A 20,438-nucleotide genomic window follows, 5' to 3' on the forward strand; every position below is an offset into this window, starting at 1 on the left:
AAAATACTAAATTTCTTTTGACGTTATTTGGTTCAGAGATATCACTTTGTGATCCATATTTTATTTTAGCATTAACTACCTAATATTTAAATTGTTTAATATTTGCTGTCCCACTAGGAAATAAATTTCTTGAGGTAGGAAATGTGGTTTTTCTTCTTTATTTTAATGTACTTACCATGTTTCCCTGAAAATAAGACCTATCCTGAAAATAAGCTCCAGTTAAGGTCGTCAGACAAACAGACACATTTAGTACATTATGACGATGTTCCAGAAGATGACATGACTGTATTTGAATAAATATAGATTGTTGTATATGAAAAAATAAGACATCCTCTGAAAATACGCCCTAATGCGTCTTTTGGAGCAAAAATTAATATAAGACATGGTCTTATTTTCAGGGAAACACGGCAGCACTGAAATGAGCATGTAATAGGCACCCAATAAATGGTTGTTTTAATGCATAATTAATAAAGCAGTTCAGTAGTGCATGCTTTTCTCTAACTTGCTAGCAATGTAAAAACTATAGAAGTCCACTTAATGAAACAACTGAAATGTCCTATGGAACTTAATGATCATATTCTCTCATGGAGTTTAAAATCAGAGCTCAAGAACATCACTTAGAAAAAAAATACTGCTATTTCTAAGTTACGTATCTAAGCATTCTAATATAGTATCTTTTGTTGCTTATTCACTAATTAACCACACTAGTCATTCATCTGTTTCAAAGAAATCAACTTTGGCTCATACTAATAGATATTTCACTTCCTAAGAAAAACTGAATTCACCTTTATGGTAGAGCACACAGAAAATGTTAAAAAACAAAAAAGAAAAAGAAAAAGAAAAGAAAGAAAGAAAGAAATCATTATTGTATTTAGAAGAAGCAATCCTGTAGACACCAGCAATGAAATAGGTAGTTGGATCCTTCTCTAGGCACTCCCCCTGTTAGAGTTCTAGTTTTCCAGAAACAGAAGGACTAAAAACTACATTATTACATATAAAGTTGCATAATGGATTTTTAACTAAATAAGTCAACATTTCTGACTTAAGCATATTACTTTTTGTCTAAGAGAATTAATTTGGGATAAATTGTCAGGATATTAGTAACTAATATCCTGAGTCATCTCTATATGGAAAATTGATTATCTACTGTTCATTCAAGAAATAATAACAGTTAATCTATGATTTGGTTTAACAAATGATACATGAAGAAATTAAGATACTTGCACAGGAGGATACAAATTATCCACTTTAGTTAATCCCGTAAATTTTACTTATCTTAGACAAGGTAACAAAAGGAACATGTAAGAACTGTTCTGAGATTAATACTGCCAGATAATTTGAAAGAATTAGAAGGTTAAGAGAATCAAACCACAATTTCTCATATAGTTAATAAGCAAATTCCACTGTATTTAACACTCAAGAGCTTTCTTCTTGGCGACATACTAATGAAATCAAGGTGGGAAGAAAGAAGTAGAAAACTAGTTGTGAGGAGAACTGGGTTTTAGTCCAAGTTCCATCACTAAACTGTTACTTGAATCTGTTAATTCTTCTGTAAAAATAAAAATATCTGGTTCTAGCCAGTAAGTACAACATTATTATAAAAATCAAATGAGATCATATACATATGAAAGTAGTCTAAAGTCTGATCCTATCAAACATGGTTTTTCTAGATATTTATTTATATACCTGATAATTCCAAAAGGATTTGAGATAGCTTTTAATAAAACTAAATTTATTAAAAAAAGAAGAAAAAGAAGTCAAGCATCTCTAGGTGTATATAATAACTCTATTGGAAAATCCAGAAGGAAAGAACACATTAACAACATAAACTTAGCTGAGATTCTAGTAGCCAAAACAAAGAGGAAAACATAATGGGTTACAGTTTTATTGAGTACAACAAAAAATTCAAGCTCTAAATGAGACACATATTTTTCTACCTCAGTGCTACCCCAGTGAGACATTAATACCTATATAAGAATGTTCATGGAGCATTGTTTGAGACAGTAGAAATGTCCTAAATGTTTGTTCATCAGTATGTGTGTGTGGGGAATGTTTAAATAAATGTTATATTTATACAGTGAAACACAATGTATCTGTTAAAGACACAAGACATATAACTATATGTGTGTATATCTGTCTATGACAGGGGTGTCCAAACTTTTTTCAACGTTTTTCACCAAGGGCCATATGCGGTAAAATACACAAACAGCCGGGCCACTCACTCGAGGTGAAGTACGTATTGCCTCACCTGGTTTATTTAAGGAAACTAAATATATTTTTGGAATTTGCTGCGAGCCAATAAAAAATGGATCGCGGGCTGCAGTTGGCCTGTGGGCCGCAGTTTGGACACCCCTGGTCTATGGTATACAAATAATGTAGGTCTCACTTGCACAAAAATACATGATAATAGGTGTATGCATAAACACAATGAAAAAGAATGGAAGGATATATAACAAACTCTTACTACTGGGGAGGGATGAAAATGATTTTCACTTTTTATTAATACTATGGACCTCTACCATTTGAATTTTCACAACCATATATTTGTTTTATAAGTTAAGAAATATGTAAATGTTGTATATCTAAGTAGTCATTATATTGATTCTTAATGACAAACAAGAACATAACTTTAAATCAGTTTCATCAAGGCCATATATACAGTGAATAAGGTATAAAGATAATGAATAAGCTTCAAAAATTCTCAAAGTATTAACCTTTTAAAACTACCAATTTTCAGCTGCTAGAGGAGAGCAGTGTGCCAAATTAAACATCTACTTTTCTGAACTTCAATTCTTTATTTGTAATTCAGATATGCCTCTTTCCTAAGAAGCATGCGTTCTAGTTCAAGTGCGAATCGCTGCACTAAGTGCAATCACTGTCACTAACAGGAGCATGCTATATCCCTTAGGCGTGCTCAAGTAGGGGGAAAATAGAGGTCATGTATCAATGTCTTGGAACACACATCTTGAATAATTCAAATTATTTGGCTATAAGGCTAAAAACTACACACGTACAAGTATATAGGTAGTACCTGTATATCCCTGCCAACAACTTAAGAAGGAAAAAGATGATGGAACGCTATTAAGCTTTCAGAGTGGACAAGAAGCTTCATTAAAAATACCTTCCTTCTCCTAGCAAGTTTCAGCTTTGGGAGAGCTAAAAATCCTGCTACTGGGGAACTTGTTTTTAATACAGTTAGAACGAAAATTAGTTATGCAAATCAAGGTTGAGCTGTAAATGGAATAACTATTAACTTGGGAGTCAAACTTTTATATATATTTCTGATACTGGCCACCCCAGGACATTAGAAAACTAATGCAGCAAGAGTTTCAATGTGTACATTTAATTTGCAATTAGGGAAGGGAGAAGGGAAAACATAATGCGCAGTACTGGATTTAATAAACAAATCAAAAAGAAGAAATCAGTATGTGAGGCATTTTGGGAGGCAAAAAGGTACTGGAAAAAGAACAAAAAGTACCATTCACACAAATGCCTTTGATCAAACAAAAGCGGAACTCAAAGTACTTTATAACAGATTTAGGTGACAGATAAGAAGAGATACCTAAGTGTCAGACGGAGCTATCACCAGAAATGGAAACTGGTAATTTTGCAAAAGGAAACTTTGCTTGCTGTGAGCAAAAAAAAGTCTTAATTTCAGCAGTCTTTACGTTTCCATTATCATAATTCACTACACTACCTTTTATATTAAAAGTAATAATTGAATGTACTAGTAGACTGCAACCAAACTTCTGCACCCCAATCACGAAACATTAAATACGATTTTTAAAATGACAGAAGGAAAGATGAAGTGTTACAATAGATGAATAACGACACCATTTTGGCCTTAAACATAATAAAAAAAATGATTATTTTTTTTAATCTGAAAAAACTTATGTTATCTATTAACGTTATATATTATTTGAGGACTAAAATTCTTAAGTAGTGGTTCAAAAATTTCGAAGACTCTCCAACATCTGCATAAAACAAAGGGCCATCTAAAGAGTTTACATACTTGAGCAATCCTACCTAAAACCCTGAAGAAAATACAGTGGTACCTAGGTTTTCGAATGCAATCTGTTCCAGAAGACCGTTCGAGTTCTGAAACATTCGAAAACAGCCGACAGCTAGGCCTCAGGATCTTGCACGAAGCTGTGTGACATGTTCGACTTCTGCGACGAGTTAAAAAAACCGAAGCATTTACTTCTGGGTTTATGGTGTTCGTAAACCGAAATGTTCGTTAACGGAGATGTTTGAAAACTGAGGTACTACCATACTTTTGTTACAGAATTTGCATATTGAACAGTAAAGGAAATACAATAATGGCAGTTGAGACTGAGAAAAGAGTTGACACTTATGATTCCTTTAGGGAGAATGCAGACATTAGTTTTTCATCTCACTTTCCAAAACAGAAATATCTATTACTCACTATACTGTCCACTGCTAGTTTGGTAAATCGGAGTTGGCACCGTTACAGTGGTGATGGCAGGTGCTGAAGTCTCCTCTTCAGATTTCTCTTCTTCAATCCTTGGCACTCCTGGTGCATCAGAAGATAAGTCGTTCAAAATTTTCCTAGAAAAATAGAAAATTATGTTAATTAAAAGTAACAGTTATTGGCTAAATACAAATAATAGGAAAATATCAGAAAACTGGTAGAAAGCTGCTAGTGTTTACCACAGAAGTTTAAAATAAAAGAATTTACAAGAGTAAATTAAAAAAGGACCAGGGATCTATGTCAAAATGAAACCAAACAAGGACTAGAATAAACTCAGATGAATTTTTCTGAGTTTAAATGTAAAGAAATTTACATCTAAATGTGAATTTAAATGTAAAGAAATTTACATCTAAATGTGAATTTAAATGTAAAGAAAGACTGTGATTCAAAATCCAGGCGCAAGTAAAGAAGAGCTTAATAAAATTGACTATTGACCAAAAAAAAAAAAAAAAAAAAAAAAAAAAAAAAAAAATCCTTTTGCATGGCAAAGAACACCAAAAATAAAGTCAAAAGATGATCAACAATACTAGGAGAAAATGTTTTTATGTATTACATATAAACGGCCAATATCCCCGATATACAAAGAACTCTTAAAAATTGAAGGGGATAAAAAAAAATCAAAAACGGATTTTAAACTTTTCAACTATAATTGGTGATATAAAGAAAGTATAACAATGTGTTCTGTTAGCAAAGCTGTAAGAAAACACTCATACATTGCTGTAGGGAATATAAAATTTGCATAACCCTAATGGAAGGAATTTGGTAACATCTAACAAAACCAAATGTGTTTACACAGCAATCTTGCTTCTAAAAATTTACCCGTAAGATGTACTTCCAACAGTACAAAGATACATATGCATAAAATTATTCATGGCAGCACTGTTTGTAACAGCAAAATACTGGAAACAATCTATATGCCTACACACATGAGAATGTTTGGATGAACTATGGTTCATCTAAAAAAATGGATACTTTTGTGTAAGAAAGTGTCATAAGAAAATATACATGTATCTGCTCATCTGTTCAAGAAAAAAATCAGAGAGGATAAACAAGAGTTTAATGAGATTAGTTTTCTACTGAGTCAGGTGGGAAAGAAGTAAAAAAGGACAGAAGAAATGAGTGGCGGGCACTTCTGTGTATATATTTTTTGTACAATTGTGACTTTTGGAACCTTGTTAATGTTTCACATATTCAAAACAAAATATCAACAAGGATAGGGAAAATTCTAAAAATGGAATACAAACAAAACAAGTGAACCTTACCGTGTTTCAAATGAATAACAATCACAGAAGAGGGAAAAAAACAAACCCTAACCTAAGTCATCTTAAATTTCTAACAATTGAGTTTGAATTGCTAACTTAGCTTGAACAGTCTATCAAAACTCTGCCTTTATATTATTGTCACAAATTACACCTTCATACACAATTTGCTCATTAACAGATTTATAATTATTGTTTTATGCATTTGTCTTTCAAATAATATAGGAAAAAAGAGGAGTTACAAAGCAAAATTACAATAATCCTGGTTTTTATATTTACCTGTGTAATTACCTTTACAGGTGTTTTAAAAAATATTCTATTATCTCTTGAAACATTGACTTTCTCTCAATTTCCCCTCTGGAAATCCTATAAATTCTACTATTGAAGCACCTTATTCTATCTATTCTCCATGACAATTTCACCTGTCTTTCACATTTTCTACCTATTTCTGTTCTCCATTCTGAGTTACCTTCTCAGTTCCCTTTGAGTTCACCAATTCTCTTATCAGCTACTTGTATCTAGTTTATCACACTTACTGGTTTCTCATTGTTTTTTAATTCCCTGGTTTGTATTTCTCATTTCCAAGATTTTTTACTTATTCTTTTCCATATCTGCCTGTTTTCATTTAGTAAACACCTATTCTTATTGTAAGGATGATTTTCTCTCCTTTATCTCTTTGTGAATGAGAAACATAACTATTTTAAACAGTTTGTGGACAGAGCACACTTTTGGATGTCACTGCTGTGGAGCACTATTTCTCAAACTTCAGCATACAAAGAAGCACTTGAAGAGCACGGTATACAAAGACTCCTGGGTTCCCTTCCTGAGATTCTAATTCATTAGGTATGGGGGAGGGGCCCAAGAATTTGCACTTCTAGGCAGATGCTGATTTATCAGTTTGACCTGTGGATCACATTTTAAGTAATACTGGTTTCTAGAGCAATGTTTTTCAAACTGAGGTCAAAACCCCTATTTGAGCCATGAAAACAAGTATGTTACAACCAACAAAAAAGAAAAAAAAATAGCTGAACATAAGTACTGTTTTGTGGAATTTTTGCTTCAGAGGCCTATATAAAGGTACATATACAGATGTGTATATCTGTACACACACACACCTAAGTATATTTATATATGAACGTGTAATTGTATGTATATAAGAATATGTATAACTGTAGGTAGGTATATAGAGAACTATAAAGATACATATCTTATTGTGGATTGTGGTTAAAAAAAAGTTTGAAAACGACTACTCTAGACCTGCCTGCAAATAAATCTATTTCTCTTTTGCATGAGGCCAGTGATCATTCTTAGCCTTCTCTTTTCAGTTTCCAGATGCTCCAGACCACCTTGGTCATTTTCCCCTTGGAGATACAGGTCACTTTCTCTTAAAGGCCATTCCAGATGTGGTCCAAGTAGCGAAATTACTAACACTGACCCTTGAACGAGAGGGTGAGGGACTCCGACTGCCTGTGTAGTCAAAAATCTGCTATAATTTAAGTCCGACCTCTGTGTATGAGGATTCCCAACTGTTAGCTGACCCTTGAACAACATGGGTTTGAACTGCATGGGTCCACTGGAAAAATCTGTGTATAGGTGGACCCGCACAGTTCAAACCCGCATTGTTCAAGGGTCAACTGTAATTCCTTCCCTTAATCTAGACTCTAGGATCTTACCAATGTAGCCTTTCAGTATATTGGCTTTTTTGGCAACTATATCCCACCAGTAATAATTAAAGAACATAATTATCTTCTTAAAATGAATTTACTCAGAATCCTATACTTTAAATAACAGATTTTAAACTCAAGTTCTGAAGTTTTACAATTATTGCCAACATTTCATCCTACTTCAGTCTTTTTCCCTTGGCTGCTATGATCTTTAAAAGTACTTATGCTCCCATCCATTAGGATACTTACCTGTTAAGGTTTTGTCATTTGCAAATTTGATAAGCATGGCTTCTATGTTTTTCAGCTAAGTTGCTAGTAAAAATACCAAGGCAAGTGAGATTAAGTGAGAGCTCTTCAAGGACTTCCTCTAGGTATAAATTAACGCTGGGTTGTTTCAATAAAAACCCATCTTGCATTATCAATTAATCCCCATTTTTCCAACCTCACAAGCATATCGTAAGGACTTTGTTATTAGAGATCTTGTTATAATCAAGACACAGAGGCTAGGTGTCAAGAATTCATAAACTTAAAACAAAATAATGGTACCCTACTGTGGAAGTTTGACTGTAAGGGAAGATACCATAATCTTTCAAGAAAGTAGCCCTTTCTCTACATATGTGTAGTTTCAGGCATCTTCTATTTGATTATTAATTAAGTGTTATTATTTAAATGATATTTGCTGGGATATAGGTTACAAGTCAATTAAGGCAAATAAAAGATTATTTTTTCCAACATACAGCTCATATTTATAAGGTCTACAGGTAAGATTTGCGTAGAATTTATATACAGACAAACCACATGGCTGTTTCTTAATACCTGGTTGGATGTGCTTCAGGATCAAATGTGTTACATACTAACATGAGAGGTACTTCAATGTTAAAATCTAAAACTAGCTATATTTAAAAAAGAACTTACGAGTATAAATGCATACAACACATTCTTGGTAACATAAAATTTCTTAAGACCTCTAAATCAATTTATTGACATTCACTTAGGAATCTTAATTTAATTGTGAAGATAGTGGAAAAAATATTAACCATCGCTTTGAAAAATAAAAATACACATAAAGTAATTTAGACTAATAACAAAGAATATTATAAGTTTGAAGTTTATTAAACTCTTAAGTAAGCTTATGAAAGTTTGTGAAATTGCTCTTCCTGGAGATTTTAAATATGAAGCCAATTTCTACATATAAAAAAATGGATTTGAGGGGCCGGCCCGATGGCTCAGGCGGTTGGAGCTCCGTACTCTTAACTCCGAAGGCTGCCGGTTAGATTCCCACATGGGCCAGTGGGCTCTCAACCCACGGTTGCCGGTTCAACTCCTGGACTCCCGCAAGGAATGGTGGGCTGCGTCCCCTGCAACTAACAACGGCAACTGAACCTGGAGCTGAGCTGCGCCCTCCACAACTAAGACTGAAAGGACAACAACTTGATTTGGAAAAAAGTCCTGGAAGTACACACTGTTCCCCAATAAAGTCCTGTTCCTCGTCCCCAATAAAATCTTAAAAAAAAACTAAGAAAACTAAAAAAAATAAAAATATAAAAAATAAAATGGTTTGAAACCAGACAAAGCCATTACAAACAACAACAACAAAAGGCCAATATCCCTGATGAACACAGATACATTTAAAAATCCTCAACAAAACATAAGCAAACTGATTTCAGCAATACATTAAAAATATCATACACCACAATCAAGTGGGATTCATTCCTGGGATGCAAGGTTGGTTTAATATCTGCAAATCAATTAGCGTGATACACAATGTAAAAAAAAGATAAAAATCATAGTCATTATCAATAGATGCACAAAAAGCATTTGACAAAATCCTGTGTCCATGTATGATGAAAACTCTCAGCAAAGTAGGAATAGAGGGAACATACCTCAACATAATAAAGGCCATATAAGACAAACCCACAGCTAACATACTCAATGAGGAAAAGCTAAAAGCGTTCTCCTTAAGATCAAGAACAAGACAAGGATGCCCACTTTCACCACCTTTATTCAACATAGTACTGGAAGTCCTAGCCAGAGCAATCAGACAAGAAAAATAAAAAGTATCCAAGTTGGAAAGGAATAAGTAAAACTGTCATTGTTTACAGATGTATGATACTATACATAGAGAACCTGAAAGACCCCACCAAAAAACTATTAGAACTGATAAATTCAGTCAAGTTGCGGGATACAAAATTAATATCCAGAAATCAGTTGCACTTTTATACACCAATAATGAACTGTCAAAAAATTAAGAAAACAATGCCATTTATAATTGCATGAAAAAAATAAAAACAAAAACAAAAAAACACAAACAACTTAGGAATAAATTTAACCAAGGAAGTAAAAGACCTGTACTCAGAAAACTGTTAAGACACTGAAGAAAGAAACTGAAGAAGACACAAATAAATGGAAGAATATACTTTGTTCATGGATAGGAAGAATTAACATGGTTAAAATGTCCATACTACCCTAAGATTCAATGCAATCCCTATCAAAATACCAATGGCATTTTTCACAGAACAAGAACAAATAATTTTAAAATTTACATGGAACCTCAAAAGACCCTAAATAGCCACAGTAATCTTGAGAAAGAAGAAGAAAACTGGAGGTATCACACTACCTGATATCGATCTATACTACAAGGCTACAGTAATCAAAACAGCATTGTACTGGCATAAAAAAGACTCATAGATCAATGGAACAGAATAGAATGCCCAGAAATGAACCCATGCCTATATGGTCATTTAATCTATGTCAAAGGAGGCAAAAACACATACAGTGGGGTAAAGACAGCCTATTCTACAAATGGTGTTGGGAAAACTGGACAGATACATGCAAAAAAATGAAGCTGGACCATCTTCTTATACCATATACAAGAATAAACTCAAAATGGATTAAAAACTTAAATGTGAGACCTGAAACAATAAAACTCCTAGAAGAAAACATAGGCATAAACTCTTCAGACACTGCTCTTAGTGGTACTTTTCTGATCCATCTACTTGGGCAAGGGAAACAAAAGAAAAAAATAAACAAATGGGACTACATCAAAATAAAGTTTTCGCATAGCAAAGGAACCCATCAACAAAACAAAAAGACAGCATACTGAATGGGAGAAGACATTTACCAGTGATATATCTGATAAGGGGTTAATATCCAAAATTTATAAAGAACTCATAAAACTCAATACCAAGAAAAAAAAAAAAGAAAAAAATCCAATTAAAAAATAGGCTGAAGACCTGGACAGACATTTCTCCAAAGAGAACAGACACATGGCCAATAGACATATGAAAAAATAATCAACGTCACTACTCATCAGAGAAATGCAAATTAAAACCACAATGAGACATCACCTCACACTTGTCAGGATAGCTATCATCAATACATCAACAAATAACAAGTGTTGACAAGGATGTGGAGAAAAGGGAACCCTCGTGCATTACTGGGACTGCAAACTGGTGCAGCCACTACAGAAAGCAGTTTGGAGGTTCCTCAAAAAATTGAAAATAGAACTACCTTACGACTTAGTAATTCCACTTCCGGGTGTTTACCCAATGAAATCCAAAACACTAATTTGAAAAGATATATACACCCTTATGTTTACTGCAGCATGATTTACAATAGCCAAGTTATGGAAGCAACTAAGTTCCCATCAATAGATAAACAAATTGTGGTAACGTGTTTCCCCGAAAATAAGACCTAGCTGAACCAACAGCTCAAATGCGTCTTTTGGAGCAAACATTAATATAAGACCTGGTGTTTTATATATTATATTATATTATATTACATTATATTACATTATATTATATTATATTATATTATATTATATTATATTATATTATATTATATTATACTTGGTCTTATATTACATTAAAATAAGACCGGGTCTTATATTAATTTTTGCTCCAAAAGATGCATTAGAGCTGATGGTCCGGCTAAGTCTTATTTTTGGGGAAACATGGTACATATATACAATGCGATATTACTCGTCCATCAAAAGGAATGAAATCTTACTATTTGCGACAACATGGATGGACCTAGAGGGTCTTAGGCTAAGTGAAATAAGTCAGACTGAGAAAGACAAATACCATATGATCTCACTTATATGTGGAATCTAAAGAACAAAATGAACAAACAAACAAAAAACAGACTCATAGATGCAAAGAATAAACTGATGGTTGCTAGAGGGGAGCGGGGCTGGAGGGCGGGGTGAAAAAGATGAAGGGAGATTAAAAAATATCAATTGGTGGTTACAAAATAGTCACAGGGACATAAATTACAGCACAGAGAATATAGTCAATAATGTTGCAACAACTATGTATAGTGCCAGGTGGGTACTAGACTAATTGGGGGGAATCACTTCATAAAGTATATAAATGTCTAACCGCTATGCTATACACCTGAAACTAATATATAATAATATTCAAAAAACAAAAAATGGTTTTGATTCATCTTGGAGGCAAGGCATGGACCAGGCAACTTCTACAGCCGAATACAAAAACTACAGTAAGGTGCTCCTAAAATTAAGGGATATCCACAAAACATCACCCTGAAACAACTATTAAATTAATAAACAATGGTACAGAAATGGTTTGCAAATGTGTTGCTAAGTAGATAAATAGTATAGTCTCAGAACTGACATGTAACTGGAAAATGCTACAACCTTATCAAATGTATTCCAAACTTTTTAACAGAAAAGCAGCAGGCAGCATAATCCACAGAAACAGAAGCAGAAAAAAATATCAATGTTTTTCCAGGACTGTGCAGAGTAAGAAGTGTTCTTATTCTATATGATAAGCTTCATTTATTTTGAGAGAAGTAACTCAAGATGAAGATTAATAAGCTATATGGTCCTGAACTGAGCAGCTACTAGGTCTTCAGACATCTCTGATTCTAAAGTCTTGTAACAATTATTAAATTCCATACCTGTAGGAAGGCCTCCTTGAAAGAATTTCTCTTCGTTTTTGGGAATCAGTTACACTATCCACTGACTCCTGTGAATCTTCGCTTTCTGCAATAGTTGAAATCTGAAAATAAAGAAGAACTTTATCTTGATAATCAAATTTAGTTCCCATACAATTTTTATGAATTTTAAAAAGTCAAACATAAAAGAACATATACAAACTTTACACATGCTTCAGTAGATTTAAAAAATTAGTTTTTATGAGAAATAACCACACCAATCATTTTCCTTGTCCCTTTACTTATTCTGTAAGCCAGAGGACCTAAACATTTTGTCAAAATGAAACTTTTGTGATAGCCAAATTCAGCTTAGTCTCTTTTAGGACTTCATGTAATCAATTCTGAATGCATTAATATTACCTGTCAGTTTTTTTATAGTTGTTAGAAAAAAAACTACCAAGTAAAATAAGGTTTCTGACATGAAGGAAAGAATAAATGACTAAATACTTGGTCATAAGTCTATATAGTGACTATACAACTATTTTCCTTTACTGTGTAAACATTTGTGAATATATTTACAATTGTACAAATAAGATTGGTGATGCCCACCATGTTCCTGGTGGTTGTTTCTAGCAAGTTAGGAAGAAGCTCTGCTTCATGTAGAATGCTTCAAAGCTGGCTCTACAATTTTTATTAAGCAAACACGCAAGGTAAACAACTGCATTTCTGGAAAGTATCCCTGGACTGAAAAGTAATGATGGTAAGTTGAATAAAGATTTTACATGAGATAATAATAATACTAACTAGCATTTACCGACAACTTACTATGTGCCAGTTGCTCTGCTAAAGCACAAACTTGTTATATTACTTAATACTTGCTAATAGAGTAACATTAGCTACTGGATGAGTACAATTACTATATGCATTTTATAGATGAAAGGACCAAGGCACGAAGAGGTTAAGTAACTTACCCAACTCACAAAACTAAGAAGTGGTGAAGCCACTGTCAGTACTTAGACATCCTTGTAAGCGTCAGTGCTCTATTGGTTCCAATCTCAAACCAGTTTTGTCAGAAGCAGCAACCCAGAGGTGTTTTTAGACAATTTTTAGACTAGAAGTTCACTCACTTAGGCAAACTTCTCTGTCAAATCTGGACTCCCAAGTTTTCCGAGTCTACGAACTAAGACCCTCTTGCTCTTTCCTGAACTAGGTGTGCATGATGCTGTCAGATTGAGAATCAGATTTAATCAAGGCAAAAGGGTCTGTGTGGGTTAGCTCCAGGTCGCAATTTATGGCAATGGCAAAAAGAAAAAACACATTCAGAGGAACTTGAGAAATCCTAAAGGTACTCTGTATGTGGTCTGAGCCTAGGGGTTCCGGAGAATGGGCATTCATTTTGACAGGGCTTTGTGATATGCACTCACTTGATAATGAAATTAGGGAAATCTAATAATGTTCACAAAATATACCTACAATAAAGTAATATGCCACATCCAAACACTTTAAAGTGTAAGAAGTATAGTCTCAAAGACCTAAAAATTAACAAGTAACACTTAAGGAATCCAGAAATGACAGATAAAAAGATGGGCAATGCTGAATTTAGTCTGTGATTCTCTGCAAAGTAATAACGCTGTAGTTACTGCCAAAGGAGCCCACAGAACAATTTCCCACTGATCTGTAGCTGCTTTAAATAGCCCACTCAACAAAGTCTGCACAGACTTTCTCATAGATGATGAGGAGCTATGAAAAGGCCTCAGTAGAAGGTCAGAATTTCAAGGAATAACAAAACTGAACTCAAAGTGGATAGTACTGTGACAGGTGTTTAACTGCATTAATACTTCTCAGAACATTAGTTCCTTTATTGTTCTTTCTGCCTTCTTTCTTTGACCTTCCTCATTACAACTTTCTTTTAAGGACATACAGTGACTTAGGCACACTCTTCCCAAGTTGAAAGTCAGGAAAATATCTTTAAAACATGCTACATAAACAACCCATAGGCCAGTTTCAAAATGAAATAAATTCATGTTGCTTTTTTATATATAACCTTTGATTTTGATTTAAACTCAGTGGATCCATTGCTCTTAGGAGGAAAAAAAGCACCCCCGTCCCCCGATCTAATAAAAGATTTTGTCAATTCAGACAGAATAATTAATTTACCACCATATAGTAATTACTGAGAGCTATGAAGCCAATTTCTACAGATTACCTACCAAAAAAACAGAAAACAAAGCCAAAAACCACTCAGTGGTCCCACATTTCTTAGACAAACAAAAATCATGTCAAAAATCCTTTTTGCAAATAACTATTAATTATAGTTTAATATATATTCAATAGACTAGTAACAACCCTATGGAAATGATACCCTGCTTAAGTGTCACAGACTACTCTCACATCTCACTGACACAGATGCCTCACCGCCTGTCATCTCTCATAAGCCCCTTCCTGAGTTCCTTAAACAGGTCTTTTACCTTGGCCACTTAAGATTAAATAAGTCAAGAAATTTTAAGGAAGCCAAATCACCACTGTATTTGTCAAGTTTTAGATCTACATTCTCAACTTTCTTTTAAACCTACACTTCCTATATATATGGGGGGGCGGCGAAGAACGTCCTATTTTGAGGTTTTGTGAAATTTCAAAATAAAATATCAGCGAAATTCAAAGCAAGGGTAATATTAGATGTTTTTTTAAACTATATGCGGTTCCCTGGAAAGTAAAGTACTTTTCTTGGGTCGAGTTCACACTTATGGTTTAGGTAGTTTTTTAGTCACTGGATCAAGTAGTTTAGTAAAACTCTAGAGAGCAATGATTGCCAAACTGTTTTGATCCGCAGATCTCCCTTATAAATAAGGAAAATTTACATAAGCATATATATTTCTTATTTGTAAATTTTAAGTGTTATTTATAGCAGAAAACAAAATCTTAAAGATAGCTTACTAAATAAAACAATTTTCATTTTCATCTACCAATCATATAAACTTTTGATGAGATTTACCTAGTACATTTTCATCTCCCTGGCCCTCAGTTACTGTATGCTAATTAAAGGTGTTAAAATTTCATATTTTAACAGATAAGTTCAACACCTATTAAAACTCTAGAAGACTTCTGAAAGTTTTAGAAAGACTTCTGAAAGTTTCTAGTTTTCGAAAATTCTATTTCCAGGTTTTAAAAGTATATAGATAAATTCATACTGTTTGCAGTTAATAAAAAAAGTATGTAAGTATTTCTAAACTTTTATTTCCAAAATGTTCTCTCCATAGCACAAGTTTCTTTCAAAAGCAGTTACTCTCACATACATGTCATTTTCTCCCAGAAAGGGAATTTCCGCCCCCCAAATAGGTAATATAATCCCTTTCAAGTCCTTGCTTGTCATCATTAAAAATAGTGGAAACTTTGGAACACTTGGCTTATGTAAAAAACAAACTCATCCTTATGTTAGATAACTCATATTGCTACATGATAACCACTGAATCTCTGGTGTACAAGAGATTTTTATTGTTGCTCCCATCACATTACAAATTATTGTAAAGATTCTATCAAAAACTTCATCTCCAATCACTCTCTCCTTTGCTCACGCTCTGAGCCATATCTTCTTGCTATTCCTTGATATGTGAAGCATACTCTCCCTTCCGAGCCTTTGGACCTGCTTCATCTGTATGGGTTAGCCTCCGTCACTACCTTGGGCTCATCACGTTCCCTGAACACCTGACATAAATTAGAACTCCATGCTCCCCAAATCATTCTCTACCCCTTTCCCCTGCTTTAATCAACTTCCTTCCCAACTCTTATCCTCACCTGACATATTTTTTCATTGTCTCCACTTAAATGTGATCTTCATGAGAATAGAGAATTATTTGTTCACTGCTGTCTGTCAAAGAGCCTAGACCAATGACTGGCACATAGCATGTGATCAATAAAAATTTACTGGGGGGTGGGGGATGAGGGTGAGGGGGATCAAATGTATGGTGATGGAAGGGGAGCTGACTCTGGGTGGTGAACACACAGTGTGATTTATGGATGATGTGATACAGAATTGCACACCTGAAATCTATGTAATTTTACTAACAATTCTCACCCCAATAAATTTAAAAAAAAAAAAATTTATTGAAGGAATGAACGAAATAGTTCACGGTAACATTCCATAAGCCCTCTGTCAGACATATTTAAACTGCACTGTATTAAAAATGCATCCAAAACCAAACAATGAAAAGTGGGGATGCCACTGTTAGTGTCTATACATTTGTGTCACTCCCATTGTTTTGGGGGATTCTCCTCACATAATCTGTGAGATCTGACTCATATATATGTACACATACATACACACACACACACACACACACACACACACGGATAAAAGTAGGGCATCAATGGCAAGCCATATATGAAATATTAATATAGCTTAGTTTCTAATATTCTTAGATTAAAAAAATATAAACAGAAGTCCTAATATCTTACTCTCACACCTGAGAGTTGTACCTTATATATTTTGGAAATGCTGTTCTGGAATACCAATAGTCTCTCATCTAGAAGTCTGAGGGGCCATTTGTCTCCTTGCTTGATAACCTCTTCTGATGTAAACTAGTTCCTAGTTATTAATGCTAATCACTTTTAACCAGCTGAAGTGACCATTAAAGTTTAATAGAGTCTCCATGGTTTAGGCCCTTTAAAGAAAAAAATACTGTATTTGTGTCTCTATTTGTAGAATTCATGCTTTCAACTGTAAGCAGAGCTCACCTTAATGGAAAATGTGTTCTTAAAAAGATGAACACATTTCTATAGTTAAGGGCTGTATAACCCCTAGGTCCAAATTATTATCATTATTATTATTATTATTATTGCTGCAAAGTAAAGATTAAAATGAAGAATACAGCAAAGAATTAAGCATCATCTATTATAACCAAAAGTTGTAATCTTAAATTTTGTGGCTATAATTTGGTAATTTTTGTGTGCTCTTTACAGATAGATCTCCTACTACTGTAAGTGAAAAAGAAAAAGATTAATGTGAGGTTTGGAATCTAGTCTTCTGACTAGCAGGTTCTTTCCACTATTATCAAGAAGAAGATAGAAGTAGGGAATGAGTAATGGCATAGTATGGAGAATAGTAAGGTAACAGTCAATGAAAACAAGAAACAACTGATAGGATAGGAGACTATAACTCAGTCAGTGTGATTCCACAGAAACATTAAATTCTTTGGTCTTTACCTGGACAACACTATCTTCTACTTGGTAACAAATTCCAATCCCAGTATCTTTCAGTATGGAAATTCATACAATTTAATGATTCACATGAAAACATTCCTTTTTTCCACTTAGTGTTTAAGCAAACCAAAAGGCCAATAGTATACCCAAACCAATACCCAACAGTATAATATGGCTGACAGAATCTAACACGTCCTTTTAATGTTCACAGAATGCTTCCAGGACAAAGGAGGTCCTTCTCCCCTCTACAAATATCAATCAGTCTGGCTACCACACTCAATAAAAACACAACAGGTCACCCACGAGAAAAGAGATGGTGATGAAGAATCAAAGCTATACCATATAATAAGTGTCTATAGAAAAATAGGCAATTGTTTAGTCCGGACTTTTTCTTTTTAAATGGGAAGGGGGCGGGAGAGGGGGAATAGGAAGCGGTCCAACAGGAAAGGAGTTAAACTTGGTTAAATAGTTTCTGAGGATAGAACTGGGTCCACCAGGTAAAATTATAGAAAGGCATATTCTGGTTTATCACAGGGAAGAATTTTTTAGCAATTACCCCTGGAGATAGAGCGTCTTTCTTTTGAAAGTGTTAGAGTAATGCTGGACAACCATTTGGAGGAGGGGAGAAAGGATATATAAGGAAATTAAGCAATAGACTAACGGCTAGGTAAGTAACAAGTTTGGCCTAGACCGAGAAGATCTCTAAGGTTTTTTATTCAGGCCTGAATTCCATGTTTGTAGAGGACAGACATAAAGAATAATTTCTCACCTTCCTTTCTAAAAATAGTTCTCTCCAAATCTAGGACCTAGGACTCACCTGAGTTCCGGAGAAAAGTCTTTTTAAGTCCTTACAGGAAGACTGTGAAGCAAAAAATATGAAATGGGAGGCTGGGGTTATGGCCTACTTGAATGAATGTTCAAATCTTTTTCTTTTTCTTCAATAAGTTCATTGCAAATGTATACTGTTGTATACTGCTCTAGGTCTTCCCTACAATTAAGTAGAGCAGTCACCTTCAGAGGTCTATGTGCCTTTAATTCCTTTGGATCCAACCCAAAGGTACAATCTCTCCCAAAAATAAGGTAACATGTGTAGTATAATCCCTGACTAGTAAGGCACACTTTCTGAATTTCAAAGTTATATGCTCCAACTTAGAACCCTAAACATAGCTGGTTTTACAAATGCTTTATATGATCTCTAAATTTAAATATCTTAGGTAAGGTTATTAATTTTTGACAAGTGTTTTTTCCCAATTGCATGTTTAGAAAATAATTACAGTCACTATTTTTGTATCTCAATTTTCCTTAACTGAGGTATATCAGTCTTAGTCTCTCCCAAACATTTCTACTTTATCCCATGTACGTAATGATTTTCCCCAATCAATTCTTCTTCTTCTACAGCTTAAGAAAAAGATTTTTTCTTATACATTTATTCTTGTGTATGTATGTTCCTCTACATACACTGACTATACAGATGCAGAATATTCCTTTACTGTAAAGTAAAATAAAAACTCTGTACTATATATGTTCCTATTTTCATAATTAATGAAAGGAGAGCGATATGGCTATAAACAACAGTTATGAAAGCAGATGCAGAACTTTTTATACACATACCTGAACTGTCTGGACTTGTGGAGACTGAATAACTGATGGCTGGGCCGCCTGAATAACTCCATGGACTTGAACTGTCTGCCCATTGGGTAGCTGTACTAACGTTACGGTGGGAGCAGATGATGTTGCATGCGCTGCTGGCATAGATACCTATGGTGTCGAACATGGAAAAAAATTACCATCACAAATGCCTTCTAGGGAGCATTCATGTTCAGTGTAAGGCAACGTTTTAGCAGCAAAAAGATGACCTTTCTGCTAGGTAAGTATTTCATCACTGTGAAAGAAACTAATAATTAATATTCTTAAAAAGAAAAAAACCAACAAATTCTCCCCAACCTCTTTCCAACTCCTTCCAAATGAGAAAAGCCAAAATACTATTTTAATGTAATATCAAAATACATAACAGACTTCCTCTGAACACTAAATACCACTTTGTTTGTATGCTGCTTTATATTTTCCCACCTGCTTTCATACCCAATTTCTCATTTTGCTCTTCAAAGAAATAAAGACTGGGTAATGAGGATTATCTCCACTTTAGAGACAGAAATGTCAAGTGTTCAAAGAGATAAAGTAATTTACTGAAGGTAAAGAGATATGCTAGAATTGAAGAAACATAAGTCTTCATAATATCATGTGTTAAATAAGCCATGTTCTAATATATAATTGCTCTCAAACTTGGACAAAACTTAGCTACTAAGTCTAGAACAAATATACATTTTATAATATACAGCACAGCTTCCATTTTAAAGTAATTATAAGTATACCTTTCTTTAATGATGAAGTAGTAATAGGTATAATCTGAAAATTTCTATTCCCCCCTCCAAATAAATCACTAAACTGGTAATAGTTGATATTTTAAGGATTTATTTTCCTTTTGCAAGAATAAAGGAGCAGAGGTGAGAAAATGTAAAAGAAACCAATTTTTTCCTGAGGAACAAAGAAGGCAATTTTAATGAGTCAACATCCAGGTACAAAGGGCTGTTAGATCAAACCTGTCTATCAGATGGTACTTACTGTTCGTATGTTGTACACATTTGATAGTAGGGATTTTATTTGCTCACTTGGGGACCCATGTGCCAGAAACGTTGAACCGAAACTACAAAAACGAGAAAGACATAGATCCCTGCCCTTAAGGAAAGAATTGGGGTACATGTGTGAAGAAATGGGGACAAGAACACAAATAAATATAATTCAGTGAAGTAATAAGGTTTGTGAAGAGAAAAATGAACACACTGAGGAGAGGTACCCCATACTCCTGAGAGGAGACTGGGCTTGGAAGAATTTGAATCTGACATAAAGAATACAAGTTAGGCATGTTATTAC

The 20,438-nt window shown here is 34.1% G+C and overlaps 1 protein-coding gene across 6 annotated transcripts in view; it reads right to left on the minus strand.

Moving 5' to 3' along the window:
* The window catches only part of CREB1 (cAMP responsive element binding protein 1), a 58,941-nt gene that overhangs the window by 16,212 nt on the left and 22,291 nt on the right, over positions 1-20,438 (minus strand). For 4 of the 6 annotated variants that reach the window (XR_004423644.1, XM_033111727.1, XM_033111726.1 and 1 more), the window contains 4 exons: positions 19,119-19,265; positions 18,325-18,366; positions 12,336-12,436; positions 4,427-4,569 (listed from right to left, as the gene is read on the minus strand). Coding sequence is in view for 4 of the 6 variants with exons in the window: in XM_033111727.1 (XP_032967618.1) it covers positions 4,427-4,569; positions 12,336-12,436; positions 18,325-18,366; positions 19,119-19,265 (433 nt within the window). In the remaining 2 variants the exon portion in view is untranslated. The remainder of the gene's footprint in view (positions 1-4,426; positions 4,570-12,335; positions 12,437-18,324; positions 18,367-19,118; positions 19,266-20,438) is intronic. The other 2 variants (XR_004423645.1, XM_033111728.1) reach the window with 1 other exon arrangement.

Source organism: Rhinolophus ferrumequinum, chromosome 8, assembly GCF_004115265.2.
Source record: "Rhinolophus ferrumequinum isolate MPI-CBG mRhiFer1 chromosome 8, mRhiFer1_v1.p, whole genome shotgun sequence".
Lineage (NCBI taxonomy): Eukaryota > Metazoa > Chordata > Mammalia > Chiroptera > Rhinolophidae > Rhinolophus > Rhinolophus ferrumequinum.